Here is a 25,842-nt window from a genome sequence, read left to right on the forward strand (position 1 = left end):
CCCCAGATGTCACATATGTGTATACAGTAAGGATGATCTCCAGATGTCACATATGTGTATACAGTAAGGATGATCTCCAGATGTCACATATGTGTATACAGTAAGGATGATCCCCAGATGCCACATATGTGTATACAGTAAGGATGATCCCCAGATGCCACATATGTGTACACAGTAAGGATGATCCCCAGATGCCACGTATGTCTATACAGTAAGGATGATCTCCAGATGCCTCATATGTGTATACAGTAAGGATGATCCCCAGATGCCACATATGTGTATACAGTAAGGATGATCCCCAGATGCCACGTATGTCTATACAGTAAGGATGATCTCCAGATGCCTCATATGTGTATACAGTAAGGATGATCTCCATATGACACGTATGTGTATGCAGTAAGGATGATCCCCAGATGCCACATATGTGTATACAGTAAGGATGATCCCCAGATGCCACATATGTGTATACAGTAAGGATGATCTCCATATGACACGTATGTGTATGCAGTAAGGATGATCTCCAGATGCCTCGTATTGCATCGTATGTGTATACAGTAAGGATGATCCCCAGATGCCACATATGTGTATACAGTAAGGATGATCCCCAGATGACACGTATGTGTATACAGTAAGGATGATCTCCAGATGCCACGTATGTATATACAGTAAGGATGATCCCCAGATGACACGTATGTGTATACAGTAAGGATGATCTCCAGATGCCACGTATGTGTATATAGTAAGGATGATCTCCATATGACACGTATGTGAATACAGTAAGGATGATCCCCAGACTCCACATATGTGTATACAGTAAGGATGATCCCCAGATGCCACGTATATGTATACAGTAAGGATGTTCCCCAGATGCCACGTATGTGTATACAGTAAGGATGATCCCCAGATGCCACATATGTGTATACAGTAAGGATGATCCCCAGATGCCACATATGTGTATACAGTAAGGATGATCTCCAGATGCCACGTATGTGTATACAGTAAGGATGATCACCAGATGCCACATATGTGTATACAGTAAAGATGATCCCCAGATGCCACATATGTGTATACAGTAAGGATGATCCCCAGATGCCACATATGTGTATACAGTAAGGATGATCTCCAGATGCCACGTATGTGTATACAGTAAGGATGATCACCAGATGCCACATATGTGTATACAGTAAAGATGATCCCCAGATGCCACATATGTGTATACAGTAAGGATGATCCCCAGATGCCACATATGTGTATACAGTAAGGATGATCTCCAGATGCCTCGTATGTGTATACAGTAAGGATGATCTCCATATGACACGTATGTGTATACAGTAAGGATGATCTCCATATGACACGTATGTGTATACAGTAAGGATGATCTCCAGATGCCACATATGTGTATACAGTAAGGATGATCTCCAGATGCCACATATGTGTATACAGTAAGGATGATCCCCAGATGCCACATATGTGTATACAGTAAGGATGATCCCCAGATGCCACATATGTCTATACAGTAAGGATGATCCCCAGATGCCACATATGTGTATATAGTAAGGATGATCCCCAGATGCCACATATGTGTATACAGTAAGGATGATCCCCAGATGACACATATGTGTATACAGTAAGGATGATCCCCAGATGCCATGTATGTGTATACAGTAAGGATGATCGTCAGATGCCACGTATGTGTATACAGTAAGGATGATCTCCAGATGCCACATATGTGTATACAGTAAGGATGATCTCCAGATGTCACATATGTGTATACAGTAAGGATGATCTCCAGATGCCACATATGTGTATACAGTAAGGATGATCCCCAGACTCCACGTATGTGTATACAATACAGTAATATTTGGCTCTATGTTACTATTCTCTGGCTGTCGATTCTGTATCTTTGTCTCATTTGACAGTATATAATGTATACCAATTGTATATGATTTAATAACGTTTTTTTTGTACTTCTCTCAAGTTTTCAGTTTCTAGTGCTTTTTAATGAATGCAGTTCTGACGTTACATTTACCTATAAATTCCATCAACATGAGACACTGTGAGAGGCTGACTAAGAAAAGAGGAGATACAGCACTTGAATTTTGTCCATTTTATTGCACTGTGGCAGATGAGACCCTCTCACAGTTCTGCAGGAGTCCACTTGTCCGCTTTGGGGGGACGGTACCAGTAAGAGCTGAGTATACACAGGACGACGCCGAGGAAGATTAGGCAGACTGCAGTAAGCAGCAAGCGGTGAAAGCACAAGGACCGCTCCTCCTGGGAAGAGAGAGGGAGAAAGAGATAGAGAGATGGGGGGAGAGGATGGGAGATAGTGAGGGAGATAGGGTGGAAGAGAGGCGGGGTGAGAGAGGGAGAGAGAGAGGGTGGAAGAGACAGAGGGAGGAGAGAGAGAGGCAGGGAGGGGGGAGAGAGCGGGAGAGGGGAGAGAGAGAAGACAGGGTGGTCAGAGGGTACTGAATCAACATATATCACTCTGTCACTGGCAATACTACAGTGGGTGCACTGGGCACATGCTCAGATAATAGGTGTGGAGCTGGGTACATCACCTTGCCCCTCCCCAATTATTGCCTTTCGGGCCTGTCAATACACTATACAAAAATATCAAATGGCGTCTGCCAGTACTGTCATCCTACGTTGTAACCCAGCTTTATGCTCCACTCAGAGGTTTCATCGCAGTCGCTGCAGCGGCAATGATAGGCAAATGCTAGTTTCAGCCCTCGCCTAGTGTACCAGCGTGACCCGAAATGTGTAACCCCTGAGACGCCCACTTTCAATGCCCGTGCACGCTGCAACACCCGCCGGTGATTCGGAACAATCCACCATTGCGTGCACAGACGACACTTCCACCAGCCCAATTGGTACGCGGGCGCTAAAAGTGGGCGCCTCAGTCCTTGCACATTCAGCAGCCATCATCATCATCAAGATCCGTCAGCATGACAGAGTGGGTCTCTCCCACGTTCTGAGGAAAGGGGTAACCTCCCTGTAGTCCTCCCTTACCTCAATGTAAACCAGCTGAGGTATAAAACCCTGGTAAGTTTAGTCAGTCTGGGGTAATGTGAGGGAGAGGCTGCACCTTCAGCAGCTCTCTCTATGCTGGACAATCTGAACCACGACTGCTGTGAATACTCTGCTCGTTTGAACTGCTGTCTCATGTAAGCTGATTTTTTTGTTCCTGAACTGAGGGCCTGATTCAGAGCCGCTCGTAAGCGGCCGCTCGTTCACTCCGAGCGATGTTCGCACAACTGTGCATGCGTATGGGTCGTAATGCGCATGCGCCAACCAGTCAGTGCGTTCGGAAATCGAACGCTCGCCAAATAGCGAGTGTCTGCTAATTTGAGTGACAGGATGAGGCGTTTGTGGGTGGTAACAGGGGAAGGTGCTTGAAAACGGGGAGTGGAGATCCGAACGCAGCCGTGCCAAACGGTCAAAACGGGCGTTTTAAGGGTGTGCATAATTAACAAAGCAGCGTCATCGACCACGTCACTTGCTTGTCTCTTACCCTGAACTGTTCGCATAATTGCGGTAGGATAAACCTACCACAAGCACTGCGAGCAGTTCAGATGCCTTTCGATGTACTCGATTAATCTAATAAATAGCGGAGATGACGTAGGATGCGAGTGGCCAGGGGGCGTCTTTACAAAATTGCGAGCGCATGTTTCCTTTGCTCAGACTGCAAAGAGCGAGCGCTCAATTTAAATAGCCGGCCCCTTTTTCTGACCGAGCGAGCGCAAATAGCGTCCAGCTCTGAATCAGGCCCTGTATGTGCCTTAGGTAAGAAGCCATTACACTGGCTCTGCCTTTTCAACTCTGGAATAAAAAGCTTACTTGTTTGCAACACCTCCCATTGGTCGTTTGAACTTACCGGCTACAGTCAGAAACAGGCGTCTTATTGCCGCCCGCACATTCCAAACAAGCAAATGACGATAGGCTACCTGCCAACGACACAGATCTGATCCATGCGCCTGCACGATGACCACCCATTTGCCTTCCACAAACTGCCGTTTCAGCCAATGATGGTCAGATCTTTCCGCCCGTACTTTAAATCTCCGTCCGCATGCATATATCTGTGATCACCCCCCCAAATCCATCCGGTGCCAGAGATCTGTGTGAAATGACACAGACCTCTGCGCTTGCTCACACTTATCCTATGTGCGCGCGCCCAGATGCTCGGCTGAGATTCTGGATCGCTCAAAGGGGGTCATTCAGACCCGCTCGCGAGCGCAGGATGCTCGCAAGCGGGTCGATGTTCCCCCACTGCGCATGCGCACGACGGAGGGAGCTCCGTCGTGCGCATGCGCGAGACCCGGCGAGCGACGGGCTCTCCATTGCTCCGGGTCTCGCAATAAAGGGGGCGTGCTGTCGATGTTGATTGACAGCACGCCCCCTTTGGTGGGCGTGCCGGGGGCGTGCCTGCCAGACGGAGGCGTTCCCATGGGAACGCCTACTGTCTGAAGCCGGCCCCACTGACAACAGTAATGATGTCAGTGGGAGTGATTTTGGCTCTGATAAAGCCAAAATCACTCCAGGGCTCGCGGCAGCGAGACCCTACCGCAGGGTCTCCGTCGCAAGCCCGATGGTCGCAATGGTCAAGACCATCGCGACCATCATCATGGACGCTCGCATATGCTGTGGGTGGTCACCCACAGCTATGCGAGCGGCCAGGAGGCCGCTCCATCTTCATGGAGGAGGGCCCTGATTCAGAGCGAGCACTCTGATCAGAGCGTTCGGCTCTGAATCAGGCCCAAAGTTCAGTGTGCTCGGCTCGGACACATAAATCTGCCCGCAAAACTGACTTCCGTTCATCTCCTTGGGTAGCAGAGAAGAAGAGGATGGCATCCCAGGTGAGTCGCCATCCCTCCTGCATTACCGCTCATTTTGGAGGCCTGCACCTCAGGAACATACAGTGCCTTGCAAAAGTATTCATCCCCCTTTGCATTTTTCATGTTTTGTTTCCTCACAACCTGGAAGTAAAATGGATTGTGTGAGGGTGTGCATCATTTCATTTACAGAACATGCCTACAACTGTGCAGTTGTGTTTTTTTTATAATGTGAATCAAACAACATTTAGGACAACATAACAGAAAACGCCAGCGTGCATAACTATTCACCCCCCTTAAGTCAGTACTTTGTCGAGCCACCTTTTGCGGCAATTACAGCTGCAAGCTGCTTTGGATAAGTCTCTTTGAGATTGCCACATCTTGCCCATGGGACTTTTGCCCATTCCTCGAGGCAAAACTGCTCCAGCTCCTTCATGTTGGATGGTTTCCGCTTGTGAACAGCAATCTTCTAGTCTGACCACAGATTCTCAATTGGATTGAGATCTGGGCTGTGACTAGGCCCTTCCAACACATTTAAATGTTTCCCCTTAAACCACTGGAGTGTTACTTTAGCAGTATGCTTCCGGTCATTGTCCTGCTGGAAGGTGAACCTCCGTCCCAGTCTCAAATCACAGGCAGACTGACACAGGTTTTGCTCAAGAATATCCTTGTATTTAGCCCCATCCATCTTTCCCTCGACTCAAATCAGTTTCCTAGTCCATGCTGCTGAAAAACATCCCCACATCATGATGCTGCCACCACCATGTTTCACTGTGGGGATGGTGATCTTGGGGTGATGGGATGTGTTGGGTTTCCGCCAGACATAGCGTTTTCCTTGGTGCCGAAAAGTTAAATTTTAGGGCCTGATTCAGACCCACTCGCAAGCGGCTGTCCGCTCGCAAGTGGGTCGATGTTGTGCACTGCGCATGCGCACGACGGCGGGAGCTCCGTCGTGCGCATGCGCCAGACGCGACGAGCGAAGGACTTTCCTTCGCTCGTTGTGTCTGATCAAAGGGGGCGTGCTGTCGATGTTGATTGACAGCACGCCCCCTTTGGTGGGCGTGCCTCCCTGACGGGGGCGTTCCCAAGGGAACGCCTACCGTCAGAAGCCGGCCCACTGACATCACTAGTGATGTCAGTGGGAGTGATTTTGGCTCTGATAGAGCCAAAATCACTCCGGGCCTTGCGGTTGATAAACTCAACCGCAGGCTCCGGCTCGCAGTGGCGATGGTCGCGATGGTCAAGACCATCGCGGCCATCAAACTGCACGCTCGTAAGGGCTGTGGGTGGTGACCCACAGCTATACGAGCGTCCAGGAGGACGCTCAATAATTATGGAGGGCGGCCCTCATTCAGAGCGTGCGCTCTGCTCAGAGCGTACGGCTCTGAATGAGGGCCTTAGTCTCATCTGACCAGAGCACCTTCTTCCACACATTTGGGGAGTCGCCCACATGCCTTTTGGCAAACTCAAATCATGTCTTTTTTTTTTTATCACTAAGTAATGGCTTTTTCCTGGCCACTCTTCCATAAAGCCCAGCTCTATGGAGTGTACGGCTTATTATGGTCACATGCACAGATACACCAGCTCCTTCAGGGTTACCTTTGGTCTCTGTGCTGCCTCTCTGATTAATGCCCGGTCTGCGAGTTTTAGTGGGCGGCCCTCTCTTGGCAGGTTTGTTGTGGTACCATGTTCTTTCCATTTGATGATGGTGGATTTGATGGTGCTCCGGGGGATCATCAAAGATTTGGATATTTTTTTATAACCCAGCCCAGAATTGTACTTCTCAACAACTTTGTCCCTGTGACTTGTTTGGAGAGCCCCTTGGTCTTCATGGTGTGATGCCTCTTGCTTAGTGGTGTTGCAGCCTCTGGGGCCTATGAGAAAAGGTGCGTTTATACTGACAGATCATGTGACACTTAGATGTCACACAGCTGGGCTTCATCTCACTAATTATGTGACTTCTGAAGGTAATTGGTTGCACCAGAACTTTTAGGGACCTTCAAAGTAAATGGTGTAATTACATATGCACATGCAATTTTCAGAATTTTATTTCTAAAGATTATATTTTATATATTTTTTTTTCTTTTCTCCTCACCAAATTAGACTATTTTGTGCAGATCCATCATATAAAATTCAGATAAAAATAAATTCAAAAAATTACAGGTTGTAAAGTAACAAAAAAGGTAAAAAGCCAAGGGGGGTGAATACTTTTGCAAGGCACTGTAGGAGATGCCAAGGGTGTGACTGCAGATTTCTGATCACTGGGGAAGGGGGTCAGTTTTGGTGATGGCAGAATAAACTGGAGCAACTGGTGAGATGACAGATGGATCAGAAACGGGGCTTTCATGTAGGTCATTGCTCAGTCCCGGTGGACTGTGGAGGTTTCTGTTGGTCTTACCTGGGATATTATGTTCTGCAGCTCTGAGTCTCCATCATACACAATACTGTAACAGGTGATGTCATGTCCTGCTCCTACCCCGTACAGGGGCCATAGTAGTTGCTCACCGCCATTACTCACAGGACACTTTGGTGAGGACCTGCAGGCAGCAAATACCAGGTCAATGTGGATGTTTGTGGTTGGGACGGGATGGTGGTGGCTCCGGCAGTTGGTGTTTATTTAAATCATGGCTTCAACTGCAGTGGTGTCTGTCAGCTGTGGTGGTATAGTGACTGCCTGTCTGTCAGCTGTGGCGGTATAGCGACTGTCTGTCTGTCAGCTGTGGCAGTATAGCGACTGTTTGTCAGCTGTGGCGGTATAGCGACTGCCTGTCAGCTGTGGCGGTATAGCGACTGTCTGTCAGCTGTGGCGCTATAGCGACTGTCTGTCAGCTGTGGCGGTATAGCGACTGCCTGTCAGCTGTGGCGGTATAGCGACTGCTTGTCAGCTGTGGTGGAAAAGTGACTGCCTGTCTGTCAGCTGTGGCGCTATAGTAACTGTCTGTCTGTCAGCTGTGGCGGTATAGCGACTGTCTGTCTGTCAGCTGTGGTGGTATAGCGACTGTCTGTCTGTCAGCTGTGGTGGTATAGCGACTGTAAGTCTGTCAGCTGTGGCGGTATAGCGAATGTCTGTCAGCTGTGGCGCTATAGCGACTGTCTGTCAGCTGTGGCGGTATAGCGACTGCCTGTCAGCTGTGGCGGTATAGCGACTGCTTGTCAGCTGTGGTGGAAAAGTGACTGTCTGTCTGTCAGCTGTGGCGCTATAGTAACTGTCTGTCTGTCAGCTGTGGCGGTATAGCGACTGTCTGTCTGTCAGCTGTGGTGGTATAGTGACTGTCTGTCTGTCAGCTGTGGTGGTATAGCGACTGTAAGTCTGTCAGCTGTGGCGGTATAGCGACTGTCTGTCAGCTGTGGCACTATAGCGACTGTCTGTCAGCTGTGGCGGTATAGCGACTGCCTGTCAGCTGTGGCGGTATAGCGACTGCTTGTCAGCTGTGGTGGAAAAGTGACTGTCTGTCTGTCAGCTGTGGCGCTATAGTAACTGTCTGTCTGTCAGCTGTGGCGGTATAGCGACTGTCTGTCTGTCAGCTGTGGTGGTATAGCGACTGTCTGTCTGTCAGCTGTGGTGGTATAGCGACTGTAAGTCTGTCAGCTGTGGCGGTATAGCGAATGTCTGTCTGTCTGCTGTGGCGGTATAGCGACTGTCTGTCTGTCAGCTGTGGCGCTATAACAACTGTGTGTCTGTCAGCTGTGGCGGTATAGAGACTGTTAGTCTGTCAGCTGTGGCGGTATAGCGACTGTCTGTCAGCTGTGGCGGTATAGCGACTGCCTGTCAGCTGTGGCGGTATAGCGACTGTCTGTCAGCTTTGGCGGTATAGTAACTGTCTGTCTGTCAGCTGTGGCGCTATAGTAACTGTCTGTGTGTCAGCTGTGGCGGTATAGTGACTGCCAGTCTGTCAGCTGTGGTGGTATAGTGACTGCCTGTCAGCTGTGGCGGTATAGCGACTGTCTGTCAGCTTTGGCGGTATAGTAACTGTCTGTCTGTCAGCTGTGGCGCTATAGTAACTGTCTGTCTGTCAGCTGTGGCGGTATAGTGACTGCCAGTCTGTCAGCTGTGGTGGTATAGTGACTGCCTGTCAGCTGTGGCGGTATAGTGACTGCCTGTCAGCTGTGGCGGTATAGAGACTGTTAGTCTGTTAGCTGTGGCGGTATAGCGACTGTCTGTCAGCTGTGGCGGTATAGCGACTGCCTGTCAGCTGTGGTGGTATAGCGACTGCCTGTCAGCTGTGGTGGTATAGTGACTGCCTGTCTGTCAGCTGTTGCGCTATAGTAACTGTCTGTCTGTCAGCTGTGGCGCTATAGTAACTGTCTGTCTGTCAGCTGTGGCGGTATAGTGACTGCCAGTCTGTCAGCTGTGGTGGTATAGCGATTGTCAGCTGTGGCGGTATAGTGACTGCCTGTCAGCTGTGGTGGTATAGTGACTGTCTGTCAGCTGTGGCGGTATAGCGACTGCCTGTCAGCTGTGGCGGTATAGCAACTGTCTGTCAGCTGTGGCAGTATAGTGACTGTCTGTCTGTCAGCTGTGGCACTATAGTGACTGTCTGTCAGCTGTGGCGGTATAGTGACTGTCTGTCAGCTGTGGCGCTATAGCGACTGTCAGCTGTGGCGGTATAGCGTCTGTCTGTCAGCTGTGGCGGTACAGCGACTGTCTGTCAGCTGTGGCGGTATAGCGACTGTCTTTCTGTCAGCTGTGGCGGTATAGCGACTGTCTGTCAGCTGTGGCGGTATAGCGACTGTCTGTCAGCTGTGGCGGTATAGCGACTGTCTTTCAGCTGTGGCGATATAGCGACTGTCTGTCAGCTGTGGCGGTATAGTGACTGTCTATTAGCCTTGGCGGTATAGCGACTGTGGCAGTATAGCGACTGTCTGTCAGCTGTGGCGGTATAGTGACTGTCTGTCAGCTGTGGCGGTATAGTGACTGTCTATTAGCCTTGGCGGTATAGCGACTGTCTGTCAGCTGTGGTGGTATAGTGACTGTCTGTCAGCTGTGGCAGTATAATGAATGTCTGTCAGCTGTGGCGTTATAGCGACTGTCTGTCAGCTGTGGCGGTATAGTGACTGTCTATTAGCCTTGGCGGTATAGCGACTGCCTGTCAGCTGTGGTGGTATAGCAACTGTCTGTCAGCTGTGGCACCATAAAAACTGTCTGTCGGTCAGCTGTGGCGGTATAGCGACTGTCTGTCTGTCAGCTGTGATGGTATAGTGACTGTCTGTCAGCTGTGGCGGTATAGTGACTGTCTGTCAGCTGTGGCGGTATAGCGACTGTCTGTCAGCTGTGGTGGTATAGTGACTGTCTGTCAGCTGCGGTGGTATAGTGACTGTCTGTCAGTTGTGGTGGTATAGCGACTGTCTGTCAGCTGTGGCGGTATAGAGACTGTCTGTCAGCTGTGGCAGTATAGTGACTGTCTGTCAGCTGTGGTGGTATAGTGACTGTCAGCTGTGGTGGTATAGTGTCTGTCTGTCAGCTGCGGCGGTATAGTGACTGTCTGTCAACTGTGGAGGTATAGTGACTGTCTGTCAGCTGTGGTGGTATACTGACTGTCTGTCAGTTGTGGCGGTATACTGACTGTCTATAAGCCATGGTAGTATAGCGTCTGTCTGTAAGCTGCTTTGTTGTGGAGGTAGGATAAGCATACAGGTAACAATAACGTAGAGCTTTAGCAACTGACAAAGATATTAAAGACTAAATGACGTCTCACTGTCTCAGGCGGTGTGATAGTGTGTGTCGGTAATAATAGTGACTGTACAGAGGATGCTACTAGCTGTCAGGCGGTGTGATAGTGTGTGTCGGTAATAATAGTGACTGTATAGAGGATGCTCCTAGCTGTCAGGCGGTGTGATAGTGTGTCGGTGGTAATAGTGACTGTATAGAGGATGCTCCTAGCTGGCAGGCGGTGTGATAGTGTGTGTCGGTAATAATAGTGACTGTATAGAGGATGCTCCTAGCTGTCAGGCGGTGTTATAGTGTGTCGGTGGTAATAGTGACTGTACAGAGGATGCTACTAGCTGTCAGGCAGTGTGATCGTGTGTCGGTAATAATAGTGACTGTACAGAGGATGCTCCTAGCTGTCAGGCGGTGAGATAGTGTGTGTCGGTAATAATAGTGACTGTATAGAGGATGCTCCTAGCTGTCAGGCGGTGTGATAGTGTGTTGGTAATAATAGTGACTGTACAGAGGATGCTCCTAGCTGTCAGGCAGTGTGATTGTGTGTCGGTAATAATAGTGACTGTACAGAGGATGCTACTAGCTGTCAGGCGGTGTGATAGTGTGTCGGTGGTAATAGTGACTGTACAGAGGATGCTACTAGCTGTCAGGCGGTGTGATAGTGTGTGTCGGTGGTAATAGTGACAGTACAGAGGATGCTCCTAGCTGTCAGGCGGTGTGATAGTGTGTGTCGGTAATAATAGTGACTGTACAGAGGATGCTCCTAGCTGTCAAGCGGTGTGATAGTGTGTGTCGGTAATAATAGTGACTGTACAGAGGATGCTCCTAGCTGTCAGGCGGTGTGATAGTGTGTGTCGGTAATAATAGTGACTGTACAGAGGATGCTCCTAGCTGTCAGGCGGTGTGATAGTGTGTGTCGGTAATAATAGTGACTGTACAGAGGATGCTACTAGCTGTCAGGCGGTGTGATAGTGTGTGTCGGTAATAATAGTGACTGTATAGAGGATGCTCCTAGCTGTCAGGCGGTGTGATAGTGTGTGTCGGTGGTAATAGTGACTGTACAGAGGATGCTACTAGCTGTCAGGCAGTGTGATCGTGTGTCGGTAATAATAGTGACTGTACAGAGGATGCTCCTAGCTGTCAGGCGGTGTGATAGTGTGTTGGTAATAATAGTGACTGTACAGAGGATGCTCCTAGCTGTCAGGCGGTGTGATAGTGTGTGTCGGTAATAATAGTGACTGTACAGAGGATGCTACTAGCTGTCAGGCGGTGTGATAGTGTGTCGGTAATAATAGTGACTGTACAGAGGATGCTCCTAGCTGTCAGGCGTGTGATAGTGTGTGTCGGTAATAATAGTGACTGTACAGAGGATGATACTAGCTGTCAGGCGGTGTGATAGTGTGCCGGTAATAATAGTGACTGTACAGAAGATGCTCCTAGCTGTCAGGCGGTGTGATAGTGTGTCGGTAATAATAGTGACTGTATAGAGGATGCTCCTAGCTGTCAGGCGGTGTGATAGTGTGTCGGTAATAATAGTGACTGTACAGAGGATGCTCCTAGCTGTCAGGCGGTGTGATAGTGTGTCGGTAATAATAGTGACTGTACAGAGGATGCTCCTAGCTGTCAGGCGTGTGATAGTGTGTCGGTGGTAATAGTGACTGTACAGACGATGCTCCTAGCTGTCAGGCGTGTGATAGTGTGTGTCGGTAATAATAGTGACTGTACAGAGGATGCTCCTAGCTGTCAGGCGGTGTGATAGTGTCTCGGTAATAATAGTGACTGTACAGAGGATGCTACTAGCTGTCAGGCGGTGTGATCGTGTGTCGGTGGTAATAGTGACTGTACAGAGGATGCTCCTAGCTGTCAGGCGGTGTGATAGTGTGTCGGTAATAATAGTGACTGTACAGAGGATGCTCCTAGCTGTCATGCGGTGTGATAGTGTGTGTCGGTGGTAATAGTGACTGTACAGAGGATGCTCCTAGCTGTCAGGCGGTGTGATAGTGTGTGTCGTTAATAATAGTGACTGTACAGAGGATGCTACTAGCTGTCAGGCGGTGTGATAGTGTGTCGGTAATAATAGTGACTGTACAGAGGATGCTCCTAGCTGTCAGGCGGTGTGACAGTGTGTCGGTGGAAATAGTGACTGTACAGAGGATGCTACTAGCTGTCAGGTGGTGTGATTGTGTGTCGGTAATAATAGTGACTGTACAGAGGATGCTCCTAGCTGTCAGGCGTGTGATAGTGTGTCGGTAATAAAAGTGACTGTACAGAGGATGCTCCTAGCTGTCAGGCGGTGTGATTGTGTGTCGGTGGTAATAGTGACTGTACAGAGGATGCTCCTAGCTGTCAGGCGGTGTGATAGTGTGTCGGTAATAATAGTGACTGTACAGAGGATGCTACTAGCTGTCAGGCGGTGTGATCGTGTGTCGGTGGTAATAGTGACTGTACAGAGGATGCTACTAGCTGTCAGGCGGTGTGATAGTGTGTCGGTAATAATAGTGACTGTACAGAGGATGCTCCTAGCTGTCAGGCGGTGTGATAGTGTGTGTCGGTAATAATAGTGACTGTACAGAGGATGCTCCTAGCTGTCAGGCGGTGTGATAGTGTGTGTCGGTAATAATAGTGACAGTACAGAGGATGCTCCTAGCTGTCAGGCGGTGTGATAGTGTGTTGGTAATAATAGTGACTGTACAGAGGATGCTACTAGCTGTCAGGTGGTGTGATCGTGTGTCGGTGGTAATAGTGACTGTACAGAGGATGCTACTAGCTGTCAGGCGGTGTGATAGTGTGTCGGTAATAATAGTGACTGTACAGAGGATGCTCCTAGCTGTCAGGCGGTGTGATAGTGTGTGTCGGTAATAATAGTGACTGTACAGAGGATGCTACTAGCTGTCAGGCGGTGTGATAGTGTGTGTCGGTAATAATAGTGACAGTACAGAGGATGCTCCTAGCTGTCAGGCGGTGTGATAGTGTGTTGGTAATAATAGTGACTGTACAGAGGATGCTACTAGCTGTCAGGCGGTGTGATAGTGTGTCGGTAATAATAGTGACTGTACAGAGGATGCTCCTAGCTGTCAGGCGGTGTGATAATGTGTGTCGTTAATAATAGTGACTGTACAGAGGATGCTCCTAGCTGTCAGGCGGTGTGATAGTGTGTCGGTAATAATAGTGACTGTACAGAGGATGCTCCTAGCTGTCAGGCAGTGTGATAGTGTGTCGGTGGTAATAGTGACTGTACAGAGGATGCTCCTAGCTGTCAGGCGGTGTGATAGTGTGTCGGTAATAATAGTGACTGTACAGAGGATGCTCCTAGCTGTCAGGCGGTGTGATAGTGTGTGTCGGTAATAATAGTGACTGTACAGAGGATGCTCCTAGCTGTCAGGCGGTGTGATAGTGTGTCGGAAATAATAGTGACTGTACAGAGGATGCTACTAGCTGTCAGGCGGTGTGATAGTGTGTCGGTAATAATAGTGACTGTACAGAGGATGCTCCTGGCTGTCAGGCGGTGTCATAGTGTGTGTCGGTAATAATAGTGACTGTACAGACGATGCTCCTAGCTGTCAGGCGGTGTCATAGTGTGTGTCGGTAATAATAGTGACTGTACAGACGATGCTCCTATCTGTCAGGCGGTGTCATAGTGTGTCGGTGGTAATAGTGACTGTATAGAGGATGCTCCTAGCTGTCAGGCGGTGTGATAGTGTGTTGGTAATAATAGTGACTGTACAGAGGATGCTCCTAGCTGTCAGGCGGTGTGATAGTGTGTGTCGGTAATAATAGTGACTGTACAGAGGATGCTCCTAGCTGTCAGGCAGTGTGATAGTGTGTCGGAAATAATAGTGACTGTACAGAGGATGCTCCTAGCTGTCAGGCGGTGTGATAGTGTGTCGGTAATAATAGTGACTGTACAGAGGATGCTCCTAGCTGTCAGGCGGTGTGATAGTGTGTCGGTGGTAATAGTGACTGTACAGAGGATGCTCCTAGCTGTCAGGCGGTGTGATAGTGTGTGTCGGTAATAATAGTGACTGTACAGAGGATGCTCCTAGCTGTCAGGTGGTGTGATAGTGTGTCGGTGGTAATAGTGACTGTACAGAGGATGCTCCTAGCTGTCAGGCGGTGTGATAGTGTGTCGGTGGTAATAGTGACTGTACAGAGGATGCTCCTAGCTGTCAGGCGGTGTGATAGTGTGTCGGTAATAATAGTGACTGTACAGAGGATGCTACTAGCTGTCAGGCGGTGTGATAGTGTGTGTCGGTAATAATAGTGAGTGTACAGAGGATGCTCCTGGCTGTCAGGCGCGTGATAGTGTGTGTCGGTAATAATAGTGACTGTACAGACGATGCTCCTAGCTGTCAGGCGGTGTGATAGTGTGTGTCGGTAATAATAGTGACTGTACAGACGATGCTCCTATCTGTCAGGCGGTGTCATAGTGTGTGTCGGTAATAATAGTGACTGTACAGAGGATGCTACTAGCTGTCAGGCGGTGTGATAGTGTGTTGGTAATAATAGTGACTGTACAGAGGATTCTACTAGCTGTCAGGCGGTGTGATAGTGTGTGTCGGTAATAATAGTGACAGTACAGAGGATGCTCCTAGCTGTCAGGCGGTGTGATAGTGTGTGTCGGTAATAATAGTGACTGTACAGAGGATGCTCCTAGCTGTCAGGCGGTGTGATAGTGTGTGTCGGTAATAATAGTGACTGTACAGAGGATGCTCCTAGCTGTCAGGCGGTGTGATAGTGTGTCGGTAATAATAGTGACTGTACAGAGGATGCTCCTAGCTGTCAGGCGGTGTGATAGTGTGTGTCGGTAATAATAGTGACTGTACAGAGGATGCTACTAGCTGTCAGGCGGTGTGATAGTGTGTGTCGGTAATAATAGTGACTGTACAGACGATGCTCCTAGCTGTCAGGCGGTGTGATAGTGTGTCGGTAATAATAGTGACTGTACAGAGGATGCTACTAGCTGTCAGGCGTGTGATAGTGTGTGTCGGTAATAATAGTGACTGTACAGACGATGCTCCTAGCTGTCAGGCGGTGTCATAGTGTGTGTCGGTAATAATAGTGACTGTACAGAGGATGCTCCTAGCTGTCAGGCGGTGTCATAGTGTGTGTCGGTAATAATAGTGACTGTACAGAGGATGCTACTAGCTGTCAGGCGGTGTGATAGTGTGTCGGTAATAATAGTGACTGTACAGAGGATGCTACTAGCTGTCAGGCGGTGTGATAGTGTGTTGGTAATAATAGTGACTGTACAGAGGATGCTACTAGCTGTCAGGCGGTGTGATAGTGTGTCGGTAATAATAGTGACTGTACAGAGGATGCTACTAGCTGTCAGGTGGTGTGATAGTGTGTTGGTAATAATAGTGACTGTACAGAGGATGCTACTAGCTGTCAGGCGGTGTGATAGTGTGTCGGTGGTAATAGTGACTGTACAGAGGATGCTACTAGCTGTCAGGCGGTGTGATAGTGTGTCGGTGGTAATAGTGACTGTACAGAGGATGCTCCTAGCTGTCAGGCGGTGTGATAGTGTGTGTCGGTAATAATAGTGACTGTACAGAGGATGCTCCTAGCTGTCAGGCGGTGTGATAGTGTGTCGGTAATAATAGTGACTGTACAGAGGATGCTCCTAGCTGTCAGGCGGTGTGATAGTGTGTCGGTAATAATAGTGACAGTACAGAGGATGCTCCTAGCTGTCAGGCGGTGTGATAGTGTGTGTCGGTAATAATAGTGACTGTACAGAGGATGCTACTAGCTGTCAGGCGGTGTGATAGTGTGTCGGTAATAATAGTGACTGTACAGAGGATGCTACTAGCTGTCAGGCGGTGTGATAGTGTGTCGGTAATAATAGTGACTGTACAGAGGATGCTACTAGCTGTCAGGTGGTGTGATAGTGTGTCGGTAATAATAGTGACTGTACAGAGGATGCTACTAGCTGTCAGGCGGTGTGATAGTGTGTTGGCAATAATAGTGACTGTACAGAGGATGCTCCTAGCTGTCAGGCGGAGGCACTGTATTATTACAGAAGTAGAGTGATTGTTCGGGCGTGTATGGGGGGAATCATACATCCAGCTGTGGGAGGGAAGCATGTGGTTCCTTGCGGATCTCTACTTATACTCAGATGAATGGCATGCTGTGAGGGGTCTATATCTCACCTACTCTGAGGCAGAAGGGACTGTGGGCCGAGAACTGTAACACAGTACTTCACTGAGCACTCTGCGCCGCTGTTATTACACTGCACCGACCGCCCGCCGGAGGTCACGCTCACCAACAGATGGGCCTCTGCGCTGGGACCTGTGGAAACAGATACAGTATGTCAACAGGAGCAGGAGATATGTGACGCGGCGGCAGCTGCAGAGACGCCGGGCCTGTGTAATCTGCACCGGGGACCTTCTACATTCACCGGTTTCCCAGCAAGGGAGCTGAGGAATGCAGACATGTACAGGGATTGTGTGATACACTATGCATTATGTCACGTGTGTGCCGCCTTCTCCCTCACGTCCTGATAACCCCCCTCCCTCAAGGGCTTTATAAGGAAACACGTTACACGGCCCAGAAGGAAGCCTGCCAATCACCAAACAGACCATGGACACAACAAACGCCTGTGACCATGCACCCCAAATTCTCAGTGAGAGGAAGGTGGTAATAAGATGACATGTTCTACCTGCCATGTAGGACACCTGGCGCACCAAAGAGGCGCTGTAGTGAGACGTACTCGTCAATTTCTAGACTACACCAGAGAGATTAGAGCTAGCATCTGATTGGCTGCTATGGGTTGCATCATATGGAAATACTAAACGTTTTCCAGCACATTCTTACATAGGACATAAAATAACAACACCAATGAGCAGGAAGGAGCAGACAGATACGGATAAGCCATCCCCCAGACTGACCTCTCATCCCAAGCTGACTGCCTGTGGTGGATATCTGCAGACCAGAGCGATTGACCGCCAGTTCCCACGGCGTCAGTGTAATGCTGGCCAGGACGGAGACATTGCTGAGATGATCGGGAAGCAATGCCGAATCTACGGACAGATCAGGGGAGGCCGACTGTCTGGTCATGTTACCCTGGGGACAGATCTTCTTTAAGCTGAGGGTTCTGAGAAAACCGTCCCAGTCCTGACACAGGGGAGGAAATTGATATTTAGGGCTGTGCACCAGATAGGCCTTTTACCTTCCATTCATTCACTGCTGTTCCTGTACCTGGGACAAGTCCTTCACTGGATGCGTTTCGATGTATGCTCCGAGACAGAGTAACGTAATTCCCAGGATCACGAGACACAGGAAGAAAGTCGCCACTGGGGGGTTCCGTAGCGCAGAGAAGCGGATGCCCCGACACGTCTGGCAAAAGCTCATGGTGATGTCACGCGAGCCGCCGGTGAGGGTGGTCAGCCGCAGCCACGACACCTGCATAGTTACAGAAAATAAAGCCCAGTTACTGGTAAATAATCCTGCGTTACAGGCACGATGGCGGATAAAGAGGTTTAGCGGTAAATCCCTCTCGTACCAACCCAGGGAGTGGAGAAGCCGCCTCTGGTCGTCATCTCTGTGACTGCCACCTGTACAATACACATTGAAATGATCTCGTGGCACCTGGTACACAAACCCCAATTCATTTCTCCGGTTGCTCAATATTTAACGGAGGAGGCGGCCATTTTGTGGGCTGTACTGGGAATCCGTGACACCAGTGAGATACACAGGCAGCTGCGCAGGCTATTCAGCCCACACGGCGGATAGTCCTCAGACACCGGTCCCTTCTGAGTTAATAAGCTGCTCGCTCATTAATATTGGTCCAGTCCACAACATAGTATTGCACAGAGGTGAACGCTTTAATGCACATCAGCAGTAAGGCCTGTGCACCAGAGGGTTTCTGTGTGCCCATTAATCCTCAACATTTCCACCCACTTCATTTGAAACCCCCTTTCTTGAATGTATCTTTCCCTAGATCAGAGGTTCCCAAACTTTTTTGAACCACGGCGCCCTAGAGTATCAGCATTGTTTTCATGGCACCCCTAAGCCAGATGTTTGTTATTGAGAAATTCAGAATAAAATGTAGTAAAGTAATAAAGTGAAGTATATTGTGCTTACCCGTCATCCTTAGGTTCAGTTATGTGGTGTTGGACAGGTTTGAGCTTCTGTTTGTCTACATATCTACATTATATTGACCATGAATAATTGATTTGGTGCTGGACCACCAACCTGAGGCACCCCTGCAAGTGTCCTCAAGACCCCCTAGGGTGCCATGGCGCACAGTATGGGAACCACTGCCCTAGATCCTTACAGTCATTTCTGCCACCAATGAGAGAATCATGAACAGTAACCACCGCAACGGAGCAACGGATCCCCCGATCGGGACTGTTAAAGAGGTGGAGCTAACCTAGCAACAGCTATCTATTGGCCCTTATGCCCTGGTCATCAAGACCTATGACTCGATGTTTGGCAAACAGAGAGCGATAAGAACGTGAGTAGGGAGGGAAATGTCTGCAAACCGCAAACTGTAATATGACAGACACAGTGCGGGATACTGATAAAAAGTGGAGCCGACTTACGGCCTAGTTCAGAGGTGGATGCAGAAACGCCCGCAACTGCGTCTATTAGCGGTCGCCCGTCTGTGACTTAAATGCAGCTGTTGATACAAACTATTTCCTTGTGTACATACGTGTGTCACATGCAAGGACAAAGACGCTCAACTGTCAGCGTCTGTACACGCAGTAATACCAATTGGTGCGTCCTTAGACAACCGCCGTCGGTCGCACCACTGACACTTGCAGCGGTGTCCCTTTGGCAGGTGCAGTTTCTCTGTCCGAGTAGGGACTTCTATGTGGGCGGTCGATCATCTGTGTACAGTACGCAGCCACTGTCACCTACTTTTGTATACATTGAGTTCTGCGCGGCATTCATTATATAGGTAAGGCAGGGGATATCATGGATATCTCCTGCTTACTTGTCAGCCCCCCGCTCTGGCTCGCTGTCCCCATACACTACTATGGGACCCTAAATCCATCAAGCTCCGAAAATACAACATTTCCTGAACTTGACGGGGGGAACATTCGCCATTTTCTGACGGTAGCCCCGACGTGCGCGTTTTAAATATGCACCACCGCGGTGCTGCGAACTAAATGGCACATTTTAATTGGCAGCCCCACCGGGGTGAATATTGAAATGCGCACATTGAGGCTACCGCAAGTGGGCCTAGGGGAGAAATCAGCCCACGGTAGGGTGCCGCTGACAGCGTTCCAATGGCGTCACAATCCGGGCATCGCCGGGACACAGCGCCCCTAACCCAATCATACCATAGGGTGGGATTTTAATATGCAATTGGGCCAATGAGATTATATATATATATATATATATATATATATATATATTCTTCTACATATATATATATATATATATATATATATGTATATGTGTGTATATATATATATATATATATATATATATATACACATATATAGCCATCAGTGGTGAACTACAGCTTGCCTACCTCTCCTATACAAGCTCACTGCAATGGCTGCCCTGACATCCCCCCCTGTCACCATAAGACATAAGGCCATTCATTGTACAGATAACGTATACAGCACGCGGTGCATTCTGGGAGTGGTAGTTCACAGAGCCCCCGCATGATCCCCCATGATGCATCCGCTCCCTATTACGGTCACAACGTCCATACCCGTCAGGCCGGTGAGCTCTCACGGCGCCTGCGCAGCGGTTGCTGCTGCTGCTTGCTAAGCCGGATCTGCCCGCTCACAAAATGGCGGCGGCGGTGGCGGCAGCGGGAATCGCCTACGTGTTTCCATGGAAACTGGCCACCGCTGCGAGTGCGAGCCTCTGCCCCTGCCCAGGTGTCGCCACACGCGGGCGCCGCCATTTTGCTGGTCTCCAGTCCACGCACACAGTGCTTTGTGTGACTACAGCCCTGGCTGAAGTATGTGTTATGTGCTGCTGACTGTATCATTATTTTTGGATCTGCACCACTTTACAGAGTGTTTAAGCATTGATCATCACTAACTCTGTGTGTTTGGGGTGGGGACGAAATTTTATTTATTTTTACTCTAAATTCATACATAATACATACATTCATACATAAATACATACATTCATACATAAATACATCTGCCTGCCCCATAATTACAATTCATTATGAGTCTCTACTACATAACTTTTTTTTTTTTAGTTGTCCCCACCATTCTTGGTAATAACTTTTTGAAAGTCCTAATGTTAATGTAAAAATGTCAAGATAAAGTGCAGTGCTAAAAGGTGCACAGCTCCTGGTGAGTAATAATGTATTCCCAGGTGTTTATATAAGGAAAATATGAATATGCACCAATTACAGACGGTTCACTTGTCACGTCGCTTTCTATGAAGAGCAGAGAACGGGGTCCTGAGGTGGGACATTATGCTGATGCAGCATTGATGGACAAGGGATTTTTCAACTTGCAGATAAGAGTAGTCTTTATTTTTCACAATATTTTACTAATTGTATATCAGGGATGGGGAACCTCAGGCCCGGGCGCCGTATAAGGCCCCTGGAATCATTTGGAATGACCCTATGAGCTTTTTTTCTGTTAGCCTCCTCTAGCTAGCAGGGAGCCTAGTATGGCACCCTGCAGCCAGAATCTATGCAGCAGTGCCACCTGGAGCGGCCTTAGGATGCTTCGTACAGTCATAGCACTGCCCCTACAGCTCCCCGGAGCATCCTCAGGATGCTCTGGTTATTGCTGTAATCACGGGCGATTGTGGCCCCCTCCCCCATGTGATGTCACACGGAGGGTCGTGGCCTGCACAAGGGCCCACAAATAATTATATACATATATATATATATATATATATATATATTTATTATCTCTCAATATCTCAAAATGGCCCTCGGCAGAAAAAAGGTTCCTCACCCCTGTTGTATATAAATACTTATAAAACTAGCAAAGAAAAAAAAAAAAAAGGGAATTAAAACTCCTGCGCAAATGGATGCATTCCTCTTCCATGAGCACCTGGGTGTCACCCAACACCCCACTACTAGAAAGATGCAAACAAAGGTGGGACTCAGATGAAGGCGCTTCTCAATGAAGGTATATGAAATCAGATATATTGATTCTGGTAGGATAATGTAATTCCTTGGGCCCGGAGTGGTCTTTCATTTCCAAGGGTTCTTTTTTTCCCTCCCAGACGTCGATGGATATAAAAAAACAAAAATAATAATTTAAAAAAAAATAAATAAATACTCGTTCCAGTGAGTGTGGGTAAATAGATACTATTTTAATACCACACCACCGAGATAAGAGCAAACCGTGAGATAAATGCGAGAAGTACTCAAAATGAAACACACCTTTAAGTGTGGTACAGTGTACGTTAATAATAATGTTAATCCCACCGCACGATGCAATAGAGTTATAAAGAGGGGCGTACCCCACTCACTCTAGCATATGCCCGTATTCAATTTGAGGCGAAATGTCGGAATCAGCTTTAGTTTATCACCGATGACGTCATTTTCGCCTATTTGAAATATCCCCATATTCAATTACATTGACTTTTTGCCGATGCGAAAAGTCAGTGTTAAAAAACGGGGATAATTTTTTGCCAAACTTTAGCTGGCGCAAAAAAAATGCAGAATTGGGGTTTAGGGGTGTAGGCTTAAAAAAAATTGCCTGCACCCTTGGGAATGGACCCTTAAAACGAAATGTGCAAAAAAAAGTTAAAAAAAAATTGCGACACCCAAAAAAACTTACTTTAAAATTTTTGGGAGAAAAAAAAAAATAGGGTAACAGTTTAAAAATAGCGAAATAGGTTCAGGGGTATTCTGTAAGTATGTGGCAGGTGTTTTCTAGAATAAGCTATTAGCAGCAGGTGCATTTTTGCAGAATGTTAAAGAAATTAGTTTAGGGACTTACAAATATGCTAGTACCCATTTTCAGGTACCCCAAATTTGATGGGACCACTTTTACAAATGAAAAAAAAAAAAAAAGATAAGTGCTCTTCTGCATCACTTCTTCAATGTCGGGGGGAAAAAAAAACACCTGCCACGACTATTTAAAAACCCGACTTTCTTCTGCAGGCAAAAACGGGGGGTATCCATAGTGATCCCCCAGGTCTGGACATCTTTAGGGGGGGTCCTACAATTATTTCCCGAAAATTCCCGTATTTTTTCGCCGGTTCCCGATTTTGCCTACTTTGGAATTGAATACGGGTAATAGCGGGCATGCGCAAGATACTTTTCCGCCTGGAAAACAGGTGAAGGAGGCGAAAAGTCTGGACCTCAAATTTAACATGGGCAATAGATGTAAACAGGTGTATAAAGGCATCTTTTTCAGCAAGCGTACCATACCCACAAGACATATGTATATTCCTCCTATCATGGTATCTTTGATTAATACAACGATCCTCAGGAACAACAGATGATGGTTATTAAATCCAAATGGTAAGTATTTTATTCAATAGAAAAAACTCCATCATCATCCAAGCTTAAAAGCATATGTTCCTGGCGCCCCAAACACAATGGTGGATACATGTTGTTATAAAGTTCAAAAACTTTTCCAGACAAGTAAATGAAAATTTATCTACCTAATGAGGGTATCCTGGGAGGCCTATGAAAGAGTCCATTAAAAAAAATACTTTTATACCCCTTTTACACCAGAGCAAAAAACCTGGGTTATTGCTGGGTATACCCGGGTCGCAGCTCAGTGTAAAAGGGTCCCTGAAAAATAACCCGGGTCAAGTGACCTGGCAATCCAACCCATGTAGCTACCAGGGTTGGACCTGGGTAATGGTGCTGTGTAATTGGCGCAACCCGGGTTATCCGACCTGGGTCATGCCTAAAATGAGCTGATTGGCGGTTGTGGAGCAGTCACCTTCCACTTTTTATGATCTCACAAGTTTAGCAGGGCAGACCCGAGAATAACACAGATCGATGGTGCTGTGTAAATGGTGTCTGACCTGGGTTGGAACCATGTCTGAAAACCCAGGTTGGGTCAAAACCGTACCGCAGGTGTCCTAAGCTGAGGACAGAAACCTCCCGTGGAGCAGAAGGGCAAAAGAACGCTGGACGTTCAGTCTTTCAGGTTGCCTAATAGGCACCTTAAGTCTAACCCTCCCTCCCCTGCCGCAGCGTAACCCTATCCCTCCCCCTAGTGCCTAACCCTCACCCTATCCCCAACACTTACCATTTGGATGCTGGTGCCGGGATTCTGCCTGGTGTTGAGATTTCGGCTCTGGCATCCCAACAACAACATCCCATTTCACATAGAGGGCCTGATTCAGACACGCTCGCAAGCGGGTCGATGGTGGGGCATTGCGCACGCAAGCCCCAGAGCGAGAAATTCTCTCCCTTCGGGACTCGCTACAAACGGGGCAGCTGTCACGAGTGATGTCAGTAGTGAGCGAGCCGGAAGCTCACTGGGGCTTGCGGTAGACGAGACCCTAACCAAAAGGGTCTCGTTGCAAGTCCGATGGTTGCGACCATCGCCTGGACGCTCGCTAAAGCTGTGGGTGGTCACCCACAGCTTAGCGAGCGGCCAGGAGGCCAGGTTTTTTAAAACAAAGCGGCCGCCCTGATTCAGAGCGAGCGGCTCTGAATCAGGTCCAGATTGTACACCACAGAATGAAGGCACAAAAGCTGCAGGATACCAGTAACTTGAGCAAGCCCTCCTGATATTTTTAGCATAAATATCACGCAATATGCACGGATTCACAATACGGAGCTAATTGAAACTGCCGCAAAGTGTCTACTTCATTCTTCCATTATCCTCCGACTCTCCCATTACTCCAGGCACAGTAACCTACGCTGTGATTTACATGGTGTGGAAATAATCTCTCAGGCTAGGAACACCTCAGCCACTGTGCACGGACTACTTCTGCCGTGTAAGAGGACGTGTGGTGATTGTACTCACTAGTGCCGCCTAGCACATCAGATCGTTCAATGCTAGGTCATTAATATTGCACAATAATTGGTAAAAGCTGAGAATACGGCTACATTGTGAAAGACCTCATGTAAACACACCTTTATACTCCACGATTTATGATGCTTTGCCTGTGTGCTAGTAAGTTACTCACCCCCTAACATGCACCACAGCAAACTCCATAATCCAAAAAGCATGACCTCCTGGTAAGGTGTCAGCACTAACACAGACAGATTAGGAAAAAGGGAACATTTTCTGGGAAACATAGTCGGGAACCACAACTAACAGATTATTATACACTATCAGAAGCAGAGGTAGGAAGGGATTTACAGAGAACTGGAACACAGGACAAAGTATTGGCATTTGTTTTATAATAGTTCTTTTATTGCCTGTTATTAGTTTATCTCTGCATTCAGCCATCCCTTTGGAAATATATACTAAAACCCTGGCAGGGGGGCAATACAATTCGGAACGATGTGCCGTTACATCAGTGGTACATCCCAACCCCAACATCGCTCATTTAACTTTGCACCCCCGATGTTCATGTATAAGCAATGTGCGCTGCTGCCAATTAAATTCTTGGCAAAGTGCTTCCAGACATCACATTACTGCCTATAGCAGTAAGGAATCTTTGCTTATCTCTATGGGGTGCAAGAAAAAGAAAAGATATATCGCTGTGCAGTACTTTCATGGACATTTCCTGAGGCACATCGGCTAGAATGGAATTGCCCCATTCATTTCCCCCTCACACATAAATACCTCCCGGTTTGACGGTCTTGGTTGTCTTTCCGATTTCTTCCCTGATAATAACCCAGCCTGAATGAAGATGTCATCTGATGTTGAAACGATTGCAAAACCTGTTTATTACATGTAGCCGTGTAGTTACGAGAAACACAAAAAACAAGAAAAAACATGAAAAATAAACCAAATTGTCAACAGGCTAAACTGGTAAATCGGTGGTTTTCTACATGAAAATAACACAATGACATACAATGTAGCAAACCCTCTTATATGATGATACTTTAGCACTCGATACAATAGTAACACATACATTAAATGTATCTACATTGCACGTTATCTCCAGGCCAAATATCACAAAAGCTTGGGCCTATGGGTAATTAAAGTGCACTCGTAACGATGGCGCTCATTTTGTTTGGGGTACAAAGTATTCGCAAGTCGGCAGTTTATTCAAGCACCAACATCTGCACTGAGGCACGAGGCACAGTTACCTCATAGCGTCTCATGCCAGTAGTTGCCAATGAACGGAAGGGCTGTCTAAAAAGTGCCCATACATTTGACAGGTTTTACCACGATCCTGCTACACGATCAGAAACTCCGGCCAGCCAACATCGATGTTGAGCGATCAGTCGCAGGATCGCTGAAATATTACATGTTAAATGCTCCCAATTTGACGATCACGATAACTTTTTGATCGCGATCGTCAAAATCCAACAGGTTG

At 47.9% G+C, this 25,842-nt stretch overlaps 1 protein-coding gene across 4 annotated transcripts; it reads right to left on the minus strand.

Annotated features, from left to right (window-relative positions):
- Nucleotides 1-1,654: 1,654 nt before the first annotated feature.
- TMEM219 (transmembrane protein 219) lies at nucleotides 1,655-25,189 on the minus strand. 4 transcript variants are annotated; one of them, XM_088457479.1, is made up of 7 exons: nucleotides 19,979-20,010; nucleotides 18,003-18,050; nucleotides 17,695-17,898; nucleotides 17,385-17,610; nucleotides 16,647-16,785; nucleotides 7,234-7,372; nucleotides 1,655-2,274 (listed from the first exon to the last, which is right to left on the minus strand). In XM_088457479.1, the coding sequence occupies exons 2-7, from the start codon at nucleotides 18,033-18,035 to the stop codon at nucleotides 2,137-2,139; spliced, it is 879 nt and encodes a 292-aa protein (XP_088313605.1). In that variant the 5' UTR covers nucleotides 18,036-18,050; nucleotides 19,979-20,010; the 3' UTR covers nucleotides 1,655-2,136. The 4 variants fall into 4 exon arrangements, with proteins under 4 accessions (XP_088313605.1, XP_088313607.1, XP_088313606.1 ...); XM_088457481.1 differs by lacking the exons at nucleotides 18,003-18,050; nucleotides 19,979-20,010 and adding an exon at nucleotides 25,143-25,189; XM_088457480.1 differs by lacking the exons at nucleotides 18,003-18,050; nucleotides 19,979-20,010 and adding an exon at nucleotides 20,165-20,248.
- Nucleotides 25,190-25,842: the final 653 nt, after the last annotated feature.

This window comes from Taudactylus pleione, unplaced genomic scaffold (genome assembly GCF_031769625.1).
Source record: "Taudactylus pleione unplaced genomic scaffold, aTauple2 ptg000762l, whole genome shotgun sequence".
NCBI lineage: Eukaryota > Metazoa > Chordata > Amphibia > Anura > Myobatrachidae > Taudactylus > Taudactylus pleione.